Here is a 26,639-nt window from a genome sequence, read left to right on the forward strand (position 1 = left end):
CTTCTTGGATAAAATATTCCGGAGATAAAATAGTCCCCCATTCGGGTCTCCGGGCGGGGACCACTCAGGAGGATGTCGTTATCAGGAGAAACAAAACTGACGTACTAACGATCAAAGTGTGGAATGTTAGATCCCGTAATCGGGCAGGTAGGTTAGAAAATCTTGAAATGGAAAGATTAAAGTTAGATATAGTGGGAATTAGTGAAATTCGGTGGCAGGAGGAACAAGACTTCTGGTCAGCTGAATACAGGATTGTAAATACGAAATCAAATAACGATGATGCAAGAGTGAGGTTCATAATGAATAAAAAATAGAAACGTGGATAAGCTACTACGAACAGCATAGTGAATGCATTATTGTTGCCAAGATACACTCCTGGAAATGGAAAAAAGAACACATTGACACGGGTGTGTCAGACCCACCATACTTGCTCCGGACACTGCGAGAGGGCTGTACAGCCAATGATCACACGCACGGCACAGCGGACACACCAGGAACCGCGGTGTTGGCCGTCGAATGGCGCTAGCTGCGCAGCATTTGTGCACCGCCGCCGTCAGTGTCAGCCAGTTTGCCGTGGCATACGGAGCTCCATCGCAGTCTTTAACACTGGTAGCATGCCGCGACAGCGTGGACGTGAACCGTATGTGCAGCTGACGGACTTTGAGCGAGGGCGTATAGTGGGCATGCGGGAGGCCGGGTGGACGTACCGCCGAATTGCTCAACACGTGGGGCGTGAGGTCTCCACAGTACATCGATGTTGTCGCCAGTGGTCGGCGGAAGGTGCACGTGCCCGTCGACCTGGGACCGGACCGCAGCGACGCACGGATGCACGCCAAGACCGTAGGATCCTACGCAGTGCCGTAGGGGACCGCACCGCCACTTCCCAGCAAATTAGGGACACTGTTGCTCCTGGGGTATCGGCGAGGACCATTCGCAACCGTCTCCATGAAGCTGGGCTACGGTCCCGCATACCGTTAGGCCGTCTTCCGCTCACGCCCCAACATCGTGCAGCCCGCCTCCAGTGGTGTCGCGACAGGCGTGAATGGAGGGACGAATGGAGACGTGTCGTCTTCAGCGATGAGAGTCGCTTCTGCCTTGGTGCCAATGATGGTCGTATGCGTGTTTGGCGCCGTGCAGGTGAGCGCCACAATCAGGACTGCATACGACCGAGGCACACAGGGCCAAGACCCGGCATCATGGTGGGGGGAGCGATCTCCTACACTGGCCGTACACCACTGGTGATCGTCGAGGGGACACTGAATAGTGCACGGTACATCCAAACCGTCATCGAACCCATCGTTCTACCATTCCTAGACCGGCAAAGGAACTTGCTGTTCCAACAGGACAATGCACGTCCGCATGTATCCCGTGCCACCCAACGTGCTCTAGAAGGTGTAAGTCAACTACCCTGGCCAGCAAGATCTCCGGATCTGTCCCCCATTGAGCATGTTTGGGACTGGATGAAGCGTCGTCTCACGCGGTCTGCACGTCCAGCACGAACGCTGGTCCAACTGAGGCGCCAGGTGGAAATGGCATGGCAAGCCGTTCCACAGGACTACATCCAGCATCTCTACGATCGTCTCCATGGGAGAATAGCAGCCTGCATTGCTGCGAAAGGTGGATATACACTGTACTAGTGCCGACATTGTGCATGCTCTGTTGCCTGTGTCTATGTGCCTGTGGTTCTGTCAGTGTGATCATGTGATGTATCTGACCCCAGGAATGTGTCAATAAAGTTTCCCCTTCCTGGGACAATGAATTCACGGTGTTCTTATTTCAATTTCCAGGAGTGTAGATACGAAGCCCACGCATAGCACGGTGTTACACGTTTATGTGCCAACTAGCTCCGCAGCTGAAGAAGAGATTGAAGAAATGTATGATGCGATAAAACAAATTATTGAAGAAATGTATGATGCGATAAAAGAAATTATTCAGATAGTTAAGAGAGACGAAAATCTAGTACTCATGGAGGACTGGAATGCGACTGTAGGAAAAAGAAGAGAAGGAAAAGCAATAGGTGAATGTGGACTGGGCGTAAAGAATGAAATGGGAAGCAACCTGATACTACATTGCATAGAGCATAAATTTATCGTAGCTAACACTTGGTTTAAGAATCATGAAAGAAAGTTGTGTACATGGAAGAGACCTGGAGACACCGGAAGGCTTCAGATAGATTATATTACGACAAGACAGAGATTTTGGAACCAGGTTTTAAATTGTAAGATCTTTCCAGGGGCAGATGTGGACACTGACCGCAATTTATTGGTTATGAACTTCAGTTTGAAACTGAAGGAACTGCAAAAACGTAAGAATTTAAGAAGATGGAACCTGGAACTGAACGAACGAGAAGTTGTAGTGAAAGAAGAAAGGTGGAGGGAGTATTAGGGAACGATTGACAAGAACAGGGTAAAGAAATACAGAAGAAGAAGAATGGGTAGCTTCCAGAGATGAAATAGTGAAGCGAGCACAGGATCAAATAGGTAAATAGATGAGGGCTAGTAGATATTGAATAGATGTTGAATTTAATTGACGAAAGGAGAAAATATAAAAATACAGTAAATGACGCAGGCGGAAAGGTATACTGAAAGGAGGTGCAAAATGGTCAATTAGGGATGGCTAGAGGACAAATATAAGGATGTAGAAGCATGTATCATTAGACGTAAGACAGATACTGCCTACAGGAAAATTAAAGCGACCTTTGGAGAAAAGAGAACCACCTGTACGAATATCAAGACCTCAGATGGAAAACACGTCAGCCGGCCGTGGTCGCCGAGTAGTTCTAGGCGCTTCATTCCGGAACCGCGCGACTGCTCCTGTCGCAGGTTCGAATCCTGCCTCGGGCATGGATGTGTGTGATGTCCTTACGTTACTTTGGTTTAAGTAGTTCTATGTTCTAGGGGACTGATGACCTCAGATGTTAAGTCCCATAGGGCTCAGAGCCATTTGAACCATTTTTGAAAACACGTCCTAAACAAAGAAGGGAATGCAGAAAGGTGGAAGGAGTCTATAGAAGGTCTATACAAGGGCAAGCTGACGTAGATGAAGATAAAATGGAAGATATGACACTGTGTGAAGAATTTGAAAGAGCACTTAAAGACTTAAGTCGAAACAAGGCCGTGGGAGTAGACAACATTCCATTAGAACTACTGATAGCCTTGGGTGAGCCAGCCGTAACAAAACTGTTTCATCTGGCGAGCAAGATGTACGAGATAGGCGTAATACCCTCAGACTTCAAGAAGAATATAATAATTTTAATCCCAAAGAAAGCAGGTGTTGACAGGCCTGGAAATTATCAAACTATCAATGTAATAAGTCACGGTTGCAAAATACTAACACGAATTCTTTACAGACCAATGGTAAAACTGATAGAAGCCGACCTCGGAGAAGATAAGTTTCGATTCCGTACAAATGTAGGAACACGCGAGGCAATACCGACCCTACGACTTATCTTACAAGGTAGGTTTATTAGATTAGATTAGATCTGCTTTCATTCGAATTTATCTGTAGTGAGGAGGTCCTCCAAGATGTAGACTATGTCAGAAAAACAATAAACACGTAACAAGTAGTTACAACTAAAACAAATAAGCTAATGGACCTTCCACAGGTTCAAGTGGAATGATATTTATTTTTCAAATGAACACTGTATGAAAGGATCATTTTACAACACTCATTTACTAAGATCACATTCATGAACTGAATTTAAAATTAAACTGAATTTCATTGATTGTTAATCATTTTATGGAAGCTGGCAAGTTATTGAAAAAAATGCGTTCCAGAATAATGCACACCATTTTGTACAAGAATAAGTGACTTCAAATCCTTTTGAAAATTATTCATATTTCTAGTATTGATTCCATGAAGTGAGCCATTGGTTTTTAAAAGTGATCTATTTTTAATGAAAAATTTCATTAAGGAATAAATATATTCGGAAACTGTTGTTAGTATCCCTAGTTCCATAAACAGGCCTCAGCAGGACATTCCTGATTTCACACCACATCTAACTCTTATTGCAAGTTTGTGTGCCTGGAAAGCTTTAGCTTGGTTTGATGAATTACTCCAAAAAATAATCCCATATGACATTATGGAGTTAAAATAAGTGTAGTATACCAGCTTTTTTTATTTTTATATCCCCTGTGTCTCACAGAATTCGCATTGCAAATAGAGGTTTGTTTAGATGCTTCAGCAGTTCTGTGCTGTGCTCCTCTCAGTTGAATTTATTATCAAGCTGTAATCCCAAGAATTTAACAATGTCTACTTCTTCTATCTGCTTGTCATCATATGTAAGGCATATACTAGTAGGATACCCCTTACAAGTTCTGAACTGCATGTAGTGTGTTTTTTCAACGTTTAGTGACAAAGAATTGGCTAGGAACCAGTGTTAAATATCCACAAACATTTTATTAGCCGATCTTCCTAAGACTATACTTGATTTGCTATTTATTGCAGTGTTTGTATCTTCAGAAAACATAACAAACTTGGCATCTGTTAATGTTACTGATGAAAGGTCATTGATATACACAGAAAAAGTAAGAGCCTCGAGATGGAACCTTGTGGAACCCCACACGTAGTCACTTCCCGGTTTTATGATGTGTGATGACTTAATACATGTCTCTTTCCTGATAACACCGTTTGCGTCCTGCCAGAGATACAAGATTTGAACCATTTTGCAGCATTTCCTGTTACACCATAATATTCTAATTTACTTAAAAGGATATTGTGATTTACACAGTAAAATGCCTTTGACAGATCACATAATATACCGTTTCCTGCAATGTTTTGTCCAATGAATTAAGTACATTTTCACTGTAAGTGTAGATTGTCTTCTCAATATCAGAACCCTTTAGAAATTTGAACTGCGACTTTGACAGTATGTTATTTGTGATAATATGGTTATAAAGCCGATTGTACATTACCTTTCTTAAAACTTTTGAGAATGCTGGTAAAAGAGAAATTAAATGGAAATTTGACGCTATTTCTGAATCTCCCTTCTTAAACAGTGGCTTAACCTTAGCATATTTCAACCAGTCAGGAAATATTCCACTGATAAACGACTGGTTACACAGATAGCTTAATATGTTACTTAACTCAGAATCACACTCTTTAATTAACTTTGTTGATATTTCATCATACCCACTAGATGTTTTTGATATTAAAGATTTTGTAATGAACATTACTTTTGCTGTGGTAGTGTGGGTAAAATTCATATTATGGAAGTTGCTAGAAATGTCTAGTCTGAGGTACCCCACAGCAGCACATTCATTCTCTTTACTGATATCACTACATTCTTACTTTTCAATTTGCTGCTAAAAGTTTGTTGTGCCCTAACTACACCTGCAACTGCTTGAGGCTCACCAGCTATTAACTGAAGCGAAAGGTCAAATCTATTTTCCCCATTCACCACTAAGCTGTCAGACAAAGTTCTAGGCCTGTTCCTCCTGTTGTCTGTTGCCACATCCCACCTCTCTTCACCCTTCTCCCTCCCCTGGCCTTGTCTCACTCAGCCTAAAGGACGGAAACTTTCCCTTCCTTTTCTAGTATCTTCCTATCTCTACTACATAACCTACAAAATCACTGATTAGTCTCATCTACTTTCCCTACTCCCTCGCCACTACAGTCACCCACGTGGAAAAACTACAGCACCCGTCACACCGAGGCCCCGGTTTAACAATTCTACGGCAAGTCAAGTACTTTTCACTCATGATAAACGTAATAGTTTATTAAGAATAATTCAGATAAATTACAGATGAACACGAAAATTTCATTCCACAAATTTGGCCTATACGCAACTGTATGTAAGCAAAAACAACAGTGCAAAATTTCTGAAACAACAACTTAAACTTTACTCTACTTTCCGGAAATGTGAGTTAAACAACGAAGAGGTATGCTACAGTGAAATTGCTGGACAGAGCAAAGAACAATTAAACGAAATTCTATAGATTTGCTGCGGCAAAACGTAAACAGAAAATACGACGATAACCCGACTGTACGATCTCTTCGCGATTTCTGCTATACTACGTAAAGAAAAATGAAACCTTTAATGGTACGCTTAAACAGGACACTAATACACTAACACCATGTAATCAGTACTAAACTAAATGTTGTTATAATCTAAAATGACTTATCTTTACGAGAACACCAAAACTCACCTCACCTCTTTCAAATTCTTGAAGTGGCAGTTATAAGAGTCGAGGGGCATGAAAGGGCAGGAGTGGTTGAGAAAGGAGTGAGACAGGGTTGTAACCTATCCCCGATGTTATTCAGTCTGTACATTGAGCAAGCAGTTAAGGAAACAAAAGAAAAATTTGGACTAGGAATTAAAATCCATGGAGAAGAAATAAAAATCTCGTAGTTTTCTGACGACATTTTTAATTTTGTCAGAGACAGCAAAGGACCTGGAAGAGCAGCTGGACGGAATGGACAGTGTTTTGAAAGGAGTATATAAGATGAACATCAACAATTGCAAAACGAGGATAGCGGAATACAGTCGAATTAAATCAGGTGATGCTGACGGTATTACATTAGAAAGTGAGATACTTAAAATAGTAAATGTGTTTTGCTAGTTGGGGAGCTAAATTATTGATGATCGCCGAAGTAGAGACGATATAAAAAGCATACTGAGAATGCCAAGAAATACGTTTCTGAAGAAGATAACTTTAATAACAGCGAGTATAGATTTAAGTGTCAGGAAGTCTTTTCTGAAAATATTTGTGCGGAGTGTAGCCATGTATGCAAGTGAAACATGGGCGATAAACAGTTTGGACAGGAATCGAATAGAAACTCTCGAAATCTGGTGCTACTGACGAATGCTGAAGATTAGGTGGGTAGATCACGTAACTAATGAGGAAGTACTGAACACAATTCGGGGGAAGAGGAATTTATGGCACTATTTGACAAGAAGAAGGTATCAATTGGTAAGACACGTTCTTAATAATAAAGAGTTTACCAATTTAGTACTGAAGTGAAGCGTAGAGGGTTACAATCATGGAGGGAGATCAAGAGATGAGCACGCTTAGCAGATTCAGAAGGATGTTGGTTGCAGTAGTTAATTCGGAGATAAAGAGGCTTGCACAGGATAGAGTAGCATTGAGAGCTGCATCAAACCAGTCTCTGGACTGAAGACCACAACAACAACAACAACAACAACAACAACAACAACATCTACATTTACATACATACTGCAGAAGCCACCGTACGCTCCATGGCGTACGGTACATTGCACCGCTACGATACTTGGGAGACGAGTCTTTGGTACTGACAGCTGATTAGAGTCTTTGATTGTCTAGTGATCACGGGAACCCATCCAGTGATAGGCTGCTCTTGTTCAAGTTGCCGCACAGCAAGACTAACGCGCACGCTTGAGTTTTCTGCGTGTAACTGGTGCTGTTATTTCGCTTTGCTTAAGTACACATCTGTTTCGTAGTTATTTGGTTCCTGGATTTTTTTGTCTTTATTCACTTCAGTTTCATTTGAAACCGTGTACAGTGCAAGGCCTGGTGTACGGCCAACATGTGAAGTGAAACGGAGGGAGAAAAACCTGCTACATAGCCCAGCTGATTTGTGTGTTCGGCGAGGCTCGGATTTCAGAAAAGAAGATGATACCTTATTTGGTATTGCTATGTTTGCAAAGAGAACTGCAACAGCTATGAAAGTAAGCCAAAAAGGTTCAAATGGCTCTGAGCACTATGGAACTTAACATCTGAGGTCATCAGTCCCCTATAACTTAGAACTAATTAAACCTAACTAACCCAACGACATTACACACATCCACGCCCCAGGCAGGATTCGAACCTGCGGCCGTGGCGGTCGCGCGGTTCCAGACTGTAGCGCCTAGAACCGCTCGGCCACCCCGGCGGGCTGAGAGTTTCAGAAAGAGTGTATTCGTCGTCATGTATACGTGGTGATATTACAAACTTACGAGGATGGTGGAGAAGGGTGGATGTATCAGTTAACGTAGGGGACCCTGATTGTAGAAGGATCGAGTAGAAAGTAGTGAGCGAAAATTGTTCTGACAATTCTGACAATGCAATACACGTATCGGCACTGTTGCTGGTAAGGTTGTAGGTAGGCAATTGTCAGAGGGGTTAGTATGGCCCAAAACAAGAAAAAATCTATAGTAAATATGAACTCCATAACGCATACGTTGAGAGCTATGCGCACTTGTTCATCTTCGACAGAGTGAAATACATCTCTTGTACTGCAAGCTCTACGTATGGTTTCCGTATTTTTGGAATAGGTAATATGGACTAAAAGAAGGAAAAATGAGCAAATAAGGAAAAATCAGCAGTAAATATGGACTCTAAAATCCATATCTTAAGATGTATGCGCAATTCTTTAGCAGAAGAGATAGTCCCTTACGTGAAAAGTACGTTGACGGCAGTCGAATTGCTCTGCAGTGAGCTTCAGATGTTGATTCTCTATATTTTCTCAACAGAATTTCGCGGAAAGAATGTCTAATTGCCTCGATGTGTTGTTTTTATCCGACCATTTGGGGATACCAAAGACTCTGGCAATGCTCAATAATGAGTCGTACTAATGTTTTGTATGCCGTCACCTTCTGTATCAGTTACACTTTCCTAAGATTCTTGCAATAAACGAAGACGACCATTCCCCTTCCCTACTATTGACCTTACGTTTCAGTTTGTATAGTCTTGACACACTTTTCTGGGGCACTCACGTCTGCCGCGCGGGGTAGCCCTCCAGCCTCAGGCGTCTTGTCACGGTTCGCGCGACTCCACCCGTCGGAGGTTCGAGTCCTCCCTCGGTCATGGGTGTGTGTGTGTTGTCATTAGCGTAAGTTTAAGTTAGATTAAGTACTGCGTAAGCCTAGGGACCGATGACCTCAGCAGTTTGGTCCCTTAGTTCTTACCACAAATTTCCAAATTTCCGTCACGTCTCTGGTCAATACTCGCCGTTGAGTCTTGGAGTCACTCATATATCTGGGAACCTAATCCGCATGCTCGGAAGTTCGTTAACAGTCTGCAGTTGCTCACAGTATCAAACACTTTTGGAAATCTGGGAATATGTAATCTGCCAGTTGCTCTCCATCCAAGGTTCATGGTTTATCATGTGGTAAAAGAGGAAGCTGCGTTTCGCATGACGAACTGAGACAATGTTCAGGAATTCTGCAGTATATCAATGTTAAGGATACTAATCTGCAAATCGGAGGGTTCATTCATTTACCCATCTTAGTCGTAAATGCATGAGTCACCTGCGGTTTTTCCAGTCGCTTGAGAGTTTCCATCAGGTGAGAGATTCGCGATAAATCCTAGTCAAGTAAAGGGCCAATGCTGTAGAGTACTCCGTGTGAAACCGAATTAAGATTCCATCCTGACCCGGAGACTTATTTGATTTCAACATTTTCTATTGCTTCTCTGCTCCAGGGATGCTTGTTTGTGTTCTCCACATAGCTGCCTGTGCGACGATATGTTTGTACTATCCTCCATCATAAATGACATCTTAAAGGAGAAATTTAAAACTTCTATTAGCACACCAGACTGGTCGACGAGTAACTGGATGGAAGCCTTCAACATGCTTAGTGAGTTTATGTAGGACTGGCATTTTCTCGGGTTCCCAACAATAATCTCGCTAAGTTGTGGCAGTGATAGGTGTTCTACGCTTCACGCATCGATCTTATCATATATTCTCGAGTTTCTAATAACTTTTGTCTGTCGACATCTATTCGTCCTTTTTCGAACTGAGAGTGCAACACTGCTTCCTCAGGATTTTCCAAATTTTGTTATTAATCCACGGTGGATCTTCCCTCTCCGTAATCCACTTACTCGGCACACACTTCACCAGAGCGCGATTTACAGTCAGCTTAAACTGTGCCCCTAATTCCTATACTTCCACCATACTGGAACCAAACAGAGGTCCATCCCAATCAATTACCGAGCGGAAGTTGAAGAGGAAACTGCATGCAATCAATTCCAGGTACGTGGTGCAAGAACACTGATAACAGCCGGAAATAAAACTGCGCGTCTTCGAGGACCAAAGAACACATAATCTGGACATAAGTCGACTGACAGAGTGTAGTATGATCTGACGAGATGTCACTTTGCCTTATTCAGGTTAATGTGAACATGAACAATGATGTTTATTTGATTATTATCGGCGACCATTTTCTGGGTGTTCCTGGGGAGCACATTGCGGACACTACCATGTTCCAAGATGACACAGTTGTGTTTACAGGCCTTCGTGCACACGTTTTTCGCTCGACGAACATCACGACTCGAAGGCGAAAGCTCTCGGTTTTAATATCATAGAAAATGTCTGCGTGTAACAGTGCGTGAAATTTAGGGCGTCCCGACGATCTGGTACCTATACAGGGTGTAGTCACTAACGAGTGGCTTCAGATGTATTTGGCATACCTAAAGTGACTTGCGGATTCTTTGCTGGCAAGTGAAGCAACTGTCAGGCCTAGTGGTGGCATTGCACCGTAGCAGCGTGATGTATCCAGGGACAAACGCCGTTTTGTCGTGTGTGCTTATAATACAGAGTTTTCACTAGTGTATCATCGTGGTTTTAATTAAATCTGGTAATGAAATGAACAAATTGGGAAAGGTGAAGATAGGATGGAAGAAAAAGGGGAGGGGGGAGAAGAGGGAGGAAACAGAGATACGTTGCATATAATAAAAATATTCATACAGTAAGCAAAGCCTTATTTAATGAGCATCAATAGCTGAATTAATAGTACTGTCTCTCCACATTATGTAAGCCAACAGATTCAACATTTTGAAATGTATTTGTAATTGTGTAATTTTTCAGTTTATCCGTCTAACGTGGGACACACTTTCAAGGATACTTCAACTTAGTAAAAACAAGGCAATAATTACCAATCAAACACAAACTCTGTCTTGTATTTTCCAATAGATTTTATGTAGCAATTGCATAACAACAGCAAACTGCTGTTACCTCACAATAAAATACATAATTGCCCTAAAATCTGGAACATTACTAAAAAGGCAAAATTTCTATGGGCCTCAAAGCGCGCAAAAAACAGTAAACAATTTATAACCCTCTTTACATAAATCTTAAGAACCATACAAACAATAAATGGTTTACTGATAAAAACTTCCACAGAAAGAGGATAACTTTTAACATATAACAGCAGAAACAACTCCCAATTTCTATTTCAGAATAGGACATTAAAAACCCAGTACAATGAAAGGCATCTTTCAGGTATTACAAAATTTCAGTGACAGGTAATAGCACATCAGAGGTGCGCGAAAACTACAACTCAGATCGAGCCTGAATGAAAGCTGAAAGGAACGGCGAAGAAGGAAAGATGGACGCCTCGTCGTCACCAGCAACAAATAATAAAATACTTAAAGTCGCCGAATAACTGGTGTCTACTGATAAACACAGCGACCACTCTATTGGTTGGAATTCAAACTGGCGGCCGCCAAGGTGTAGTCCCCCAGTTAAACGACCAGCTACAACGGACGACCCGCACCGCTGATTATACCAATGAAACAACTGCGTAAAACAACACAGCAATGGGCAGTATCCAGAGTAACGCAATCCTCAAAACATTAGGAAAATTTCAAAACAGGAATGCAATTACTCTTTGCAACCAGTTTAAATCTTTTGCAGTCACTGTCTAAAACAACAGTTCATCCTCCCTTTGCACAGGAACCACGATACATAAAAATTCACCATAAGAACACTTTACAATGTGTAGAAACAAGAACACATACTCTGTCTATCATTCTAAATAACAGTTACATACAAGGAGAGAAACAATGTCATAAATCTGTAGGTGGAGTAAACTTACTAACAAAAGGCAGAAAGAAGTGCTGGAAAATGGCTGGCTCTGAGCACTATGGGACTTAAGCGCGGAGGTCATCACTCCCCTAGAACTTAGAACTACTTAAACCTAACTAACTTAAGGACATCACACACATCCATGCACGAGGCAGGATTCGAACCTGCGACCGTACCGGTCACGCGGATCCAGACTGAAGCCCCTAGAACCGCTTGACCACTCCGGTCGGCTGCCAGAAAATCAAACCTGTAGATATTTCGGAGTGCACAGGCACCCACTTAGATATACACTCCTTACCTGTATCTCAAGTGCGTCCAAAAGCAGCCAAACCACTATTCAATAAGTTCTGCACTAGTGGTCAACAGGAAACATAACATGGACGTCCAAATAATGGGAGAGCCATTAAATGCCAACAGCACGAAACTCATTATACATATATACAGCAGGACTTTAAGAACCTGAATAATTCTAACAGCTTGATTCTGTACCGTATCCGGTTGCAGGCTGATACATCTCAAAGCCGCTTTCACATGCTCACATCGTTTAACAGCACAGATGAGACGATCGCCCTCTCACTACACGCAGTACACACTCCCGACCGTATGCATGTCTCCGTCCGTAGCCCCACTGCCTACATGACAGATAGAGGCAGAGCATGCGCAAAGAGCGACCGCCGACAAACAGACTGCACACTGGAGCGCCAACCAACCGACTAAAACCTTCGCTCTCCCCACTGTGACGTTCACTTAAATAGCGAAAAGCGACCAAAGAGGAAACCTGCAGCCACGCGATACAGAATCGATCGCAGATATCTTAAATGAGTACAGAGAAGCGACTGACGCTAACAGCGCCACGTATGAATCCAACTGAAAAGACAACACGCAAGACTAGAGCTCTGAAAAGCCTTTAATGACAATTATTGGCACAAGTTCCAACTTAATATATGTTTTTGTAAAATATGTACCAAAAGTAAAGAAATTAATAATAAATCACCCCGATAAAGGCAACTTTCTGCATTGTGCGACATGTTGGTTTTTTAAACCGTCTGGCAGCGCCATAACAAAGCTGTAACCTTTGATAGTGAAAAAAAAGTATTAACACAATAAAACGGAAATTTTAATATCAACACCGTCTCTGTAGTGAACTGAGAATTTAACACACTGCCTTCCCTGTCAGTTCATTGAGATCTGTACCTCCATGCTCCCTCCTGGCACGGTCGCCACACGTAGTGAACGAGTGGCCCCTGGATGTCGACAGCCCGCCGCACGCACGGACGCCGCCGCCGACGCCAGAGAAGCGCGCGCCGGTGGCGACGCCGCGCCACGCCCCCCAGCTGAGCGGCGGCAGCAGCAGTTCCGACGGCTGGGCGTCGCCGCCTCCCCCGCTGCCGGAGCGACAGGACAGCCTCGCCAGGAGGCCCGAGGCAGAGCAGCTACTGTCTGCGCCCTGGTTCCAGGCTGGTATCCCCAGGTCAGTAGCCACCGATCACTGCGTACTAATGGACCCGAGCCTGAATCTCTACTGTTCCTCCTGTTGCACAAATGGAATATCAGTTATAAAAGTGTCCCAAATAGTAAATGATACATTACTCACATATTGTGTTCTCTTCGACAACTGAGTGATGAGCTTATATGAAACTCTGTGATCACTATTAACCTTTGTTTCTTCATGGCTGTGACGGAAATGTAGCATTACATTTGTGGCCACAACTAGTCACATAATATTACACTAAAGCACCAAAGCAACTGGTATAGGCATGCGTATTCAAATACGTAGACAAGCAGAATATAGCGTTGCGGTCGGCAACGCCTATATAAGACAAGTGTCAGGCGCAGTGGTTAGATCGGTTACTGCTGCTTCAGTGGCAGGTTATCAGTATTTAAATGAATTTGAACGTGGTGCTACAGCCGGCGTATGAGCAATGGGACAGAGCATCTCCGAGGTAACGATGAAGTGGGAAAATCCCGCACAACCATTTCACTATCGTACTTGAATATCAGGAATATGGTATAGCATCAAACATCAAATCTCCTACATCGGTGCGGCTCGAAAAAGATCCTGCAAGATCGGGACCAACCAGGACTGAAGAGAAAATTTCAACGTGACACACGGGCAACCCTTCCCCAAATTATTGCAGATCTCAATGCTGGGCTATCAACAAGTGTCAGCGTGCGAACTACTCAAAGAAACATAATCGATATGGGCTTTTGGTGCCGAAGGCCCACTCGTGTACCCTCGATGACTGCACTACACAAAGCTTTACGCCTCGCTTGAGCCTGTCAACACTGACATTTGACTTTTGGTGATGGAAACAGGCTGCCTGGTCGGATGAGTCTCGTTTAGAATTGTATCGAATGGATGGACGTGTACGGGTATGGAGACCACCTCATGAATCCACGGACCCTGCATGTCAGCAGGGGCCAGCTCAAGCTGATGCAGGCTCTGTAACGGTGTGGGGCGTGTGCAGTTGGAGTGATAAGCGACCTCTGATACGTCTAGATACGACTGTGACAGGCGACACGTACGTAAGCATCCTGTTTGATGACTTGCATCCATTCATGCCCATTGTCAATTCCGACGGATTTGGGCGATACTGGCAGGACAAAGCGACACCCAACACGTCCAGAATTGCTACAAAATTACTCCAGGAATACTCCTCTGGGTTTAAACACTACTGCTGGCCACCAAACTCCCCAAACTTGAACAGTATTGAGCATATTTTGGATGCCTTGAAACATGCTGTTCAGAAGAGATCTCGAGTCTTTCGTAGTCTTACGAATTTATGGACAGCTCAGCAGGATTCATGGTGTCAGTTCCATCCAGCACTATACATCCGAAAGAACAGACACCATTGATGACTTGCTGTCGTCTAGAACGATATTAGAAATATATATTAACACCTTAAGCTGCTGACAGACGTTGATATATATATCAACGGGGGCAGGTGAAAATGTGTGCCCCGACCGGGACTCGAACTCGGGATCTCCTGCTTACATGTCAGACGCTCTATCCATCTGAGCCACCGAGGGCACCTAGGGTAGCGTGACTGCAGGGTCTATCTCGCCCGCGGCTCCCGCGAGACCCACATTGTCACCTTATATGTCCACAAACTACATTAGTAGTATCCCTACCCAACACGTTCATTACTCGTGGAAGACATTCTTACCAAGTCCCATAAGAGTTCGGGTAATATGTGTGCATCAACACTGAGGAAGAAGGTCATGGCCGGTATTGCCAGAACGATATACTTATATGGAAAATGGTGTCTGTTCTTTCGGACATGTCCAGTGCGGGTCTGAATATTCCTGCATTGATATTCAAGCCAAACGGAAGAACCTTGAAACGATAAATACTTCCGGCATATACAAATGCAGTATACTTTCTCGACTCTCCATCTAACTTGACCTGCCAGTGTGAATCACACAAATAGATTGTTGCAAAATACTTCACTTCATTGAACGTTTGGATCAACTCATCTATATTTTCTGGGGTGAGTACACTTTGGTACAATAATTCTGTTAATACACGAAAATAGAGTACAAGACATACCTTTCCACCTGGTTTCGGCACGACGAGAAATGGACTGCAGTAAGGGCTGTTTGAAGTGTCAATTAGATTCCAATTTAACATGTGCGGTATCACCGCCAGACCCCACACTTGCTAGGTGGTAGCCTTTAAATCGGCCGCGGTCCGTTAGTAAACGTCGGACCCGCGTGTCGCCACTATCAGTGATTTCAGACCGAGCGCCGCCACACGGCAGGTTTAGTCTAGAGAGACTCCCTAGCACTCGCCCCAGTTGTACAGCCGACTTTGCGAGCGATGGTTCACTGACTACATACGTTCTCATTTGCAGAAACGACAGTTTAGCATATGTAGTCAGTGAACCATCGCTAGCAAAGTCGGCTGTACAACTGGGGCGAGTGCTAGGGAGTCTCTCTAGACTAGACCTGCCGTGTGGCGGCGCTCGGTCTGCAATCACTGATAGTGGCGACACGCGGGTCCGACCGCGGCCGATTTAAAGGCTACCACCTAGCAAGTGTGGTGTCTGGCGGTGACACCACAACATCCTCTGTATTTCTTGGTCAACTGCATTGCGTTGTTTCCAAGGAACGGGATAGAAACTATGGCAGTATGTTCTGTGTGGCTTGACATTCAAATGACGTGTATAACCCTCAATGGTACTGGGTTGTTCTTCAAACACTCTCATATACTTACTTAATAGGATCGACAACTGTGTCCTGTGCTCATCGTCAAGGTACTCTGACTCGCTCAACTTCTGTATTATCTGCTCGGATATTTCTACTACTTCGATGACTTTAATCAAACTTGTTTTGCATTGCTGGCGCTCTTGCATTATCAATTGCATCTTTGCGCCTATGCAGTATCTTCCATGTTTTCCTTCTTTCCTTAGAAAATCTACCTGGGCTAGGATTCCGTCGATCCAAAAATTTACTTTCCCTATAAAGAAGTCTAATTTTGCGTCCTTCTACCGGATAGTTTCTAATCCCAGAACACAGTCGACTATTAATTTATCCACTTCTAGGAACGATAATTTTATCGCGGCATTTCCTAGATCCAATTTTAGCATCGTCTGTGTCTTCAGAGGTTGTGATCACGTGCCAAACGTTCCTAGTATTTTACTATGTTGCGCGGGAAATGTCAGTAACGGGGGTCTTCTTCATTATTTTATTAAATAATGATGCGCCCGCATCCAGAATTACCGTTACTGGAATACTCTCTATTTCCACTTTCCTTGCAGAAATCGGTTCCGGTGATTATTCCTCCACACATTTTGTTGTGTCAGCACAAAGCTCCTCTTCCATTAATCTTCCTTCGTTGTACCTCACCATTTTTACATTCTGCTCATAACCCCTATACCTTTTCCCGACCGCGCAGGTTTTCCTAGCGCGATTCATTTGCTTGAACTGCACCTTATCTCACCTCTGTAATAACCAGTGTTCGTTGCCTCCAGTCATTATCCACCGGCATAGAAGATTGTGTCTGGCTATTATTGCCTTGCCAATTCTTATGATTCGAGTTCACATTATAACCTGGAATGTACCTTCTGTCGTGTCGATTCTGTCTGATTTTCCTGTATCTGAAACTGTTATCATTACCGCTACGCGGATTACGATGTTGGTCGTAATTATTGCAGTGCGGCTGAGCGCGATTTGCATTTTTCTCCTGAATCAGCTGATTGCGCGCTCGGTTGTCGTAAGCATTTTTCAGCTGCGAGTACGCGCTATGTCGGTCTGGTCTTGCCTTAATACTCGTATCTTCTTGGTTCAAAACAATGGAGTCCAAGACTGACATGAATTATTGTAAATTCTCCTCCGATGCGGGTATTAACTTCTCTCTCGACTCAGTCGGAATTTTCACCTCCAAAATCCGCAGAATATCCTTGTGCATTATCGGTCCATCCCAGTACCTTGCTTTATTTAAATACTTCTCAAAGTATCGCCGTAGACTTCCTGTTTTTATACAGAACAGCTCCTAGTTAAAGACCTCTTTTCTTAAATGTTCTTGCACATCCTGTGACCAATATTTAGCAAGAAACGCCTTCTCAAATTCCTCGTACGTTTCGCATGTATCCATCGTGTCCGTGGCCCATAATGCACCATCACGTTGAATACATCCTGAAACGTAACTGATCTTTTACGCTTCAGTCCATGCCCTTGGTAGTCCTCCACGAAATCGTCGTATAAATACACTGGATTTATGGATTTTCGATCAGGTGAGAACGTCTGAAAATGCCTATGTTTCAACAATTTTTCCTCCATTAGCACTGCAGCGTACATATTTCTTATCGTGCGGCTCTGCATCCATTCCGTTATAATTTATATTTCCCTCCGGCGAGACATGTCAATTACAATAACATGATTCATGGCTTGAGCCCTGCCTTCGTTCTACTTCACGCAGCTCCTTTCTACAGTCTTTTACTGCCTCTCGCATCTGTTCCTTATCTCTGGACATATTTTCAACAGAATTGACTATTTCGTCCTTCCGTTGTTTAAAATTCGGCACTAATTGTTGTTTTACCTTTTTAATTTCTTTAATATTTTCTGCAATTGATAAGCTGCCAATAGGCAATTTGCTTACCGCTTCTTTTATACTTGTTTCTACACATAACACCACCTGGTTTTCCTTAGCGGATGCCCATTCATCTCATTTATTTGAGAAATTCTGTTGATGTTTACCGAAATTCTCTCGTGTCAGCTGAACACATCCGGAAGGTATGGTAGGCACTGTTTCTGCTAATTCCACTACGGAAGTTTCTACTTCCTCCTGCTTCGATTTCATGTTTTGCATTTCTTCGGTAATCCTTTTGATTTCCAAAGGAAACTGATTTCGCGCATCTCGCTACTCGGTTATCTCATTTGAGATTTGTTGTTGCTGGCTAACTAATGCCTGAATTGCAGCTGACATGTCTGTTTGCTCTTGACACAAGTCTGCATTACGATCCATTACACTATTAACACTCATTTGATATAGTATCCAGGAGCATAGATTTTTGTCAGCTAGGAGCGCTGCTGTCGCATTGGATGACAAAAATGAGCAGGAGTGTCGTGACTGTATGTGTTAGACTGTGCTGTTACTGTGTTTGACACTGAGATTACGTTGGAGGTGCTAGCCCTTGATAATGGGGAGTATAATAATTGTTCACGAGGTCAGCAGTGAGACCGGTTGATATGCCGTTCCACCAGCGCTACCCGAGTTCATGTGTGCGATGACCTTGTTCGCAGGGAGATCGCGCTGGAGGTGCTGGGCCGTGAACCGGAGGGCGCGTTCATGGTGCGCGAGAGCACCAGCAAGCCCGGCTGCTACGCGCTGTCGCTGCGCGTCCCCAGGGACTTCCAGCCGTCCGGCATCGCGCACTACCTCATCCTGCGTACCGCCAAGGGGTACAAGATCAAGGTGGGTCAACAGTCACTCTAACAATATGATCGAGTGCAGACGCTACCGACTTGTTTTGTTGGCGTCTAATCTGGTTCTCAAGCTTTCAGCCTGCTCCAGTTGTTCTTATGATGCACTTGCTCCAAAAGATTTCTTTCCGAAGTAGTTGGAGGGCCAATATGAGTTACTGTTCCTGCCTTGTAATAAATGGTATCTTGTCACTATCTGAGACACACAACGAGCCGATTTTTTGTCAACAATCTTATGAATGTAGAATGAAATTTTCGCTCTACAGCGGAGTGTGCGCTGGTATGAAACTTCCTGGCAAATTTAAACTGTGTGCCGGACCGAGACTCGAACTCGGGACCTTTGCCTTTCCCCTTTGCCTTTCTGCCAGGAAGTTTCAATCTTATGGATGGTTTTATGCAGAGCGCCATGAATCCCTCTTCATCTCGCAGTACCACTTGCACTGCACAACCTGCTGCAGTTTGCTGGATGTAATGCAATATCAGTCTTCTCCTGCTGCAATTTTCTGGGTGTAATCCGATATCTGTCTTCCCCTATAATTTTTACCCTCTACAGCTCACTCTAGTACCGTGGATGTTATTCCTCGATGTGTTAAGCATGTATTCTCATCCTTTCCGTTCCTCTTGTCAGTCTTCCCCCTACGTCCCATTCTTCACAGGTTCTGCAGAGAATCTACTCATGCCCTGTCTTACCAATCCACCTAATTTTCAGCTTCTATAGCACCACACCTCATAACAGTTCGCTTTAGTTCTTCTGTTTTCACCCAGTGAAAAATTCACTAGCACACAATTCTTTGCTGCAAACAGACATTCTCAGAAATTTCTTCCGCAGATTAAGGCCAATGTTTGATACTACAGAATTTTCTTGGGCAGGAATGGCTTCGTCAGTATGCTTTTCATGTCCATGTTTTGTACTCCATGTGTTATTTTGTTTTCAAGGTAGCAGAATTCCTTTATCATATAATGAAGGCTTTCACGACCGGATGTTTCAGCTGCTGAGAATTTTTCCGGGTTGTATGGCCTTGGTCCATGAAACTCTTCAATCCCTGACGTTTCGTCCAAGGTAGCCTTCTATGGACCAAGGCCATACAACCCGGAAAAATTCTCAGCAGCAGAATTTCTTTATTTGTTATACGTCATGTTCCTCAGTTTTGATGTTTAGTTTATCGCTAGTCTCATTTCTGCTACTCGATGTTAGTTTCTTCTTCGGTTTACTCACAGTCCGTATTATTTACTCATTACAATATTCATTTCATTCAACACGTCATCTGTCACTTCAATTTCCTTGAGGTTAGCAATATCATCATGGATCTTATCATTGTTATCATTTCACCTTGTATTTGAAGCCCACTCTCTAAACTTTCTTTTATCTTCGACATTGCTTATTTGAAATGTAGATAGAACAGTAGAGACGCAGGTCGATATCCCTGTCCGGCACACTTTTTAATCCGAACAGTCTTGTTGTTTCCTTTTGGTTCTTATGTACTTACTGTATAGTGCCTGTTTTTCCGCTTAGCTTACACGTATTTTTCTGAGAGGTTTGATCATTTTGCGCCATTTGACATTCTAGAATTTGTTTAAGTCGACAAATCCTCTGAACGTCTCTTGATATTTTTACAGTCTTCTTTCAATCATTAATCGCAGCGTCAAAGCTGTCCTCTAGCGCTCTTACCTTCCGAAATCGAACTTATCAATACACAACAGATCCTCAGTTTCTTTTATTGTTATTATTCCGTGCATTATTCTTGTCAGCAGCTTGGATGCATGCGCCGTCAACGCGAATGTGCGATAGTGTTGCACTTATCTACCCTTGTCATCTACAGGATTGCGTGTCTGAACTTTTTTTCGTAAGTCTCATGGTATGTATCCAGAATCATACATTCTACAAACCAACTTTGGTAGACGCTTCGTTGCCACTCTCCCTACTTTCAGAAATGCCGAAAGAATGTTATCTACAAATTCTGTCTTATTTGTCATCAAGCCTTCCAAAGCTCTATTAAACTCTAATGCTAACAGTCCCTTTTGTCTATGGTTTTTCATTCACTGGCAGTTACGACAGTTTTTCTTTGTAGATGGCGTTGCTTGCCAGGCATAAAAATGTTGAAAAGTGCGTCGCAATACACTTGCGAAATTCGTAAGCTTCTTCAGAGTATGACGTTTGATTTACTTGAAGACAACCAACCATTCCAACATTCTATCGCATCTGCCTCCCACAGCATTTCACGTGTGCAAGAAAACAGAGGTATTAGACTTCAGTACGTCTTTCGGAATACCAACTTATACTCCCTCTAATTGAATTCTATCTTCTTCCTCAAAGAGACGTTAATCTGTAATCATGTCTCACGGTTTCTTGGTGACAGTAATCTGCTTAGGGCATGGGCGATTTTCTTCCTTACCTTTCCCTACTCCGAACTCGTGTTACGTCTCCAATTGTCTCGTTATCGACATAAACTTGCAGTCACTTGTCATCTCATGTCATGTCATAATTGGTAGTGTTTTACTACGTTAAACAATGTACTTACCGTGGTTCCCTTGCTTTACCCACGTGAACGGTGTGCGGAACGGTCTTTAATATACCTCGTATGTACAATGCACGAATTTCAGAGCATTCAAATAGCCTATGGAATGGTTATGAATCATACTAGCCATTTAATTCACTGTCCAAAAACGTGTTTCGTCCATGTGTTCACAACAAGCATCATGAAATTCAAGAACAAACACAAGTAGGAAAAATCCAAATTGTTACATTACAACCCACAAGCGAAACTCATAAACATTAGAAAAAAAATCGAAGTTAGGTAAAACTCAGCTGAAAGGTGAAAGGTGGCTACACTGAGCCACTGCGCCAGAGATTGCGCCAAACAGTATTATTAAGCCGCCTCCACAGTGCTTGGGGAGAGCTCGTAGTAGTCAGTGCCTGTCGAGGACTCGTAGTAGTCAGTACTTGTTAAGAACTCGTAGCAGAGAGTGTTTGTTGAGATGTGCTAGTAGGCAGTGCTTGCTGAGATGTGATACTGAAAAGTTCTTGTTGAGATGTGATAGCAGCGAGTCGGTGTGGAGAGATTGTAATGTCTAGAGTGCTTTTCATCAATATAAACGAAGGTAAAAAAAATTTTTTTCTTTTCTCTCTCATTATTTCAGTGTCCTGAATAATGCGTCATTACAGGTTCAGTCAACAAAGCATCTGGCGTGTGTTCTTGTATTAGAGTGTAATTCTGGGTTTCTTGCGCAATTATAGTATTTCTATTTTTTTAATTACTTCAGTATAAATGATATTTAAAATTTCTTGTCTTGTTGAAGAAGAACCGTGCCAGATGTGTACGTTGAGTCACACACCCACACACAGAACAATTACACTTGTGCTTTGTTTTCGTAGGTTTTATAGTTGCTGGGGACTTAATTAATTATTTGTGTTAACGTAAATTTTCTTTCATTCTTTGTTGTTGTTCTATGCAGTCAGATTGCGTACTAATACTAGTCAGGGCCAACCGTTTACGAGACTTGCGTAATCGGACTTACAGTTACCAAAAATATTTGCATTTTATTTAATTAAGCCCCCATGCACGTGGCGACCGCTGCTTCGGATCGTCCCTTGGAATCTTCTGATCGTAAAAATAGTAGACTGTAGTATTGTTGTAGTAATTTGTAGTTTAGTAATTGTAGTCTATATTGCATGTGTAGATTTGGTAATTGGCATTCTTCTAATGGTATTTTTCAAAATTTAATTTTTATTGCCTTGTATACGCGTTTGACAATTTAGTGCAATTATTTCAATTGTTCGTTAATCGTGTTTGAAGGAAACATTTCGTGTGAATGGTATTGTTGGAGATAAAGTGTCATTGTGTGCAATTTTCATATAGTGACGAGTTTTGTATTTTTTGTAAATGATTACGCGATCAATGAAAAAGGCAAAAATGATGAATAGTGAGAATGACGAAATTGTTAACATGGCGAACTCGCCAACACAGGAGAACAGTGTGTTGAATAATGAAGTGGAAAACAATGTAATAAGTCGGGAAAATTGTCCGGAACCATTTCAAAATTTTTCTCAATCAGAAAATTCACAGAATACGAGGTTAACGACAGCAGTTAATGAGTGCAATATTAAATTTGGGATCACAAACAGGCACAATTAAAACAGAGATGGGAATAATGGAAACACGGTTTGGATCTGAATTAAAAACACAGATGGGAACAATGGAAACACGGTTAGACTCACTGGGATCACAAATAGGAACAATTAAAACCGAGATGGGAACTTTGGGATCTGAATTAAAAACTGCTATGGGAACACTGGAAACACGGTTAGACTCACGAATAGGGACATGTTTCAAAAATATGAAAGATGAGTTAAAGAAAGAAATCAGAGAAGAAGTACAACCGATTTTGAATTCTCATAATAATAGATTAGTTGCAGTAGAGATTAGACAAAGGGAACAGGATAGAGAACAGGAAGAAAGAGATCGCGTGATAGTACAGAAATTTTCAGAGTTAAATTTACAACGTGCAAAGGATAAGGAAGAAATATTTGAGAGAATCGAGGAATCCATACCAAATGACAGATTAAATAACCTAACACAACAATATGAACAGCTAACTACCAAATGTGTCAATACTGAAACCAGAGTCGCGACACTTACGGAAGACGTAAATAAACAGAAAGAACAATTAGGTGACTTATCGGAAAGAGTTGAGGAAATTTCAGATAAACTGACAAATCTTAGTGGGGACAGAGATTCAGATGATACAGCACCATTGCCATTTGCAGAAACCGAAGAGTACCAGAATATAAATAAGCATGTTGAAAATCAGGGAAAATTTAATGAACGCGTTAAAAGGGAGGTTGAGGCATTACGAAAGCAAGTCAAACAAATTGAAGGCGAAATCGTAGGAAAAGACAGCAGAAGAAATTTAGAATCACAGATAGCAGAGGGCTTTGAAGAAAGTAATTTGTTTCATGTACGGGATGCAACAAGAGAGCGCCAGGCGCGTGAATTTAACAATAATCGTCATTGTGACTGGGACAGACGCGGTAGGTCTTTGTCGCCACGAGGCGAAAACTTTGACTATAAACACTTTTTGACTGTTCGGAAATTTAAGATCTTCCGCAATTCTAAGAATGACATACATCCATGTGCATGGTTAGATCAATTTATGTACGCACTTCCACCAAATTGGCCACTAAGTCACAAACTAGAAATTATGTGCGGCTATTAAAGTCCTCAGGGGATTCACTACTCTAAGTGAATATGTGCAGTAGCGTGCATAGGGCCCCGAGCTGTAGTGGTGCAATTTCTCTTTTAGTTTTCTGTACCGCTGCCTACTCTTTTACTATTCTTTGCATCTGTCAAACCAACTCTTCGACTATCAATCTATCTAGAGAGTAAGTAAACAATTACCTGATATGACTAATTTACCCAAAAGTGACTTCGGAAATTACCATTTGGACTTACTGTATCTTCTGCAGCATTCATTCGTAGTTTAAACGAAATTTTACCTGTTTATATTCGTGACAATATTATTTCATATGTTGACGACATTCTTATTGCTAAACGTTCTTGAAGTGAGCACAACAAAATTTTGGATTCATTATTACGTATTTTTGCAAGAGTTGGCATTACAGAAAAATTAGACGCTATTCGTAATTATGCTGTTCCTACCACAAAACGTGATGTTCGTAGTTTCCTTAGTGTCTGTAATTTTCTTAGACGCTTTGTTAGATTGGACGATTTGGCCACACCTCGTTTTTGCGATCTATCTGGAAAGTTCTTTTTAAATGAAAATCGGTCGACAACAACAAATGGGCAGACAGCGGGTCTGTCGGCATTAAATTCTGTGCAACAACAGCTCCTCCTGCAACAGCAGCTACAGGCTGCACAAAACACAACCAGTTTGCAGAGTTTAGCAGCATTACAGAATTCCACAGGATTAAACTTGACAGGCTCTGCAGGGACTGCAAGCAAATCTTCAGGGACTTGCAACATTAGCTAATTTATCAGTAGCAAACCCCACGGTCAGTCCTATGAGTATGCAGAATCTTGTAACACTTGCAGCGATGACTGGTGGCAGTGGAACTAATCTGCAGGTATCACCTACAGCTCTCTCGAACCTAACCAACTCGACTGCAGGGTCGCTAACAGGACACACGTCAGGTGGTAGCCCACTGAGCCCTGTTAGGTGCATGGGGGCTTAATTAAATAAAATGCAAATATTTTTTTAAATTTTTTAGTTCGTAGCTGAATGTCCGATTACGCTGTGTCTCGTAAACGGTTGGCCCTGACTAGTATTAGTACGCAATCTGACTGCATAGAACAACAACAAAGAATGAAAGAAAATTTTCGTTAACACAAATAATTAATTAAGTCCCCAGCAATTATAAAACCTACGAAACCAAAGCACGAGTGTAATTGTTCTGTGTGTGGGAGTGTGACTCAACGTACACATCCGGCACGGTTCTTCTTCAAGACAAGAAATTTTAAATATCATTTATACTGAAGTAATTAAAAAAAATAGAAATACTATAATTGCGCAAGAAACCCAGAATTACACTCTAATACAAGAACACACGCCAGATGCTTTGTTGACTGAACCTGTAATGACGCATTATTCAGGACACTGAAATAATGAGAGAGAAAAGAAAAAAAAATTTTTTTACCTTCGTTTATATTGATGAAAAGCACTCTAGACATTTCAATCTCTCCACACCGACTCGCTACTATCACATCTCAACAAGAACTTTTCAGTATCACATCTCAGCAAGCACTGCCTACTAGCACATCTCAACAAACACTCTCTGCTACGAGTTCTTAACAAGTACTGACTACTACGAGTCCTCGACAGGCACTGACTACTACGAGCTCTCCCCAAGCACTGTGGAGGCGGCTTAATAATACTCTTTGGCGCAATCTCTGGCGCAGTGGCTCAGTGTAGCCACCTTTCAAAGGCCCATAGACCGCACCATATTTCCATCACTCAAGAAAGACGCAGTAGCAAAAGGAAATATAGCTTTTATGCTTTCAAAGAATTATACCACTTTAATAGGAGAGACCAAAGATGTTTAGATGTAGATCGATTTCTCCCCCTTTTACACTGTGTAATTCTAATCATTCCCAAGTTAAAAAACACACAATTCCTAGTTTGATCGGTTTTAGATATTTTAGAAAATTAGACTTATTAAAAATTATGTTGCAGCATAATCCGCTGGAAACAACAAAATTCCCCAAGTGAACTACCTCTACTGTCGGTCTGAAGCACCCTACAGACCTACATGTTTGGTAATGCGACTGTCCAGCTTCCGTTCTTCCTGTGCCCTCCACCGTAGAGAGTCTGGCACGTGTCTCTCCTGTGCCATACTGCACCATCTGCGACTGTGTACCCAGGTCGGGGTAGCCGAGCGGTTCTAGGCACTACAGTCTGGAACCGTGCGACCGCTACGGTCGCAGGTTCGAATCCTGCCTCGGGCATGGATGTGTGTGATGTCCTTAGGCTAGTTAGGTTTAAGTAGTTCTAAGTTCTAGGGGACTGATGACCTCAGAAGTTAAGTCCCATAGTGCTCAGAGTCATTTGAACCATTTTATTTTATTTATTTTTTTTTTTTTTTTGTGACTGTGTACACAGCTAATGTGGATATGGGACTACCCGACAAACACTACCCTGTTTGATAGATGCCCTGAAGTCATCGTCGGCGTGGTTTTCCGTTGACCGAAGTGCCATCTTCCGTACAGAACACGATCGTACGGATATTTGATGATAGTTTGTATGATTATATCGTGAATTAACCACAGGACGGGAAACACCGATTTGTTGCTTTAATTTTGGACGCCCATGTATGTTACTGAAATTTTTTTACCTGTTGCGATTCTCTGGTAAATTTCTCTTTCTCTTGCTACTGATTACATTGTTTTCACACTCTTTTTAGTGTAATTTATCTCCCACACATTTACTTCTCAAGTATT

General features: G+C 42.4%; 1 protein-coding gene across 1 annotated transcript in view; it reads left to right on the forward strand.

Annotated features, from left to right (window-relative positions):
* Positions 1-26,639, forward strand: part of LOC124790458 (SH2 domain-containing protein 5-like) — a 387,811-nt gene that overhangs the window by 356,325 nt on the left and 4,847 nt on the right. Inside the window, exons 6-7 of the mRNA XM_047257790.1 lie at positions 12,941-13,234; positions 18,508-18,679. Coding sequence (XP_047113746.1) covers positions 12,941-13,234; positions 18,508-18,679 — 466 coding nt within the window. The remainder of the gene's footprint in view (positions 1-12,940; positions 13,235-18,507; positions 18,680-26,639) is intronic.

This window comes from Schistocerca piceifrons, chromosome 1, assembly GCF_021461385.2.
Source record: "Schistocerca piceifrons isolate TAMUIC-IGC-003096 chromosome 1, iqSchPice1.1, whole genome shotgun sequence".
Taxonomy (NCBI): domain Eukaryota; kingdom Metazoa; phylum Arthropoda; class Insecta; order Orthoptera; family Acrididae; genus Schistocerca; species Schistocerca piceifrons.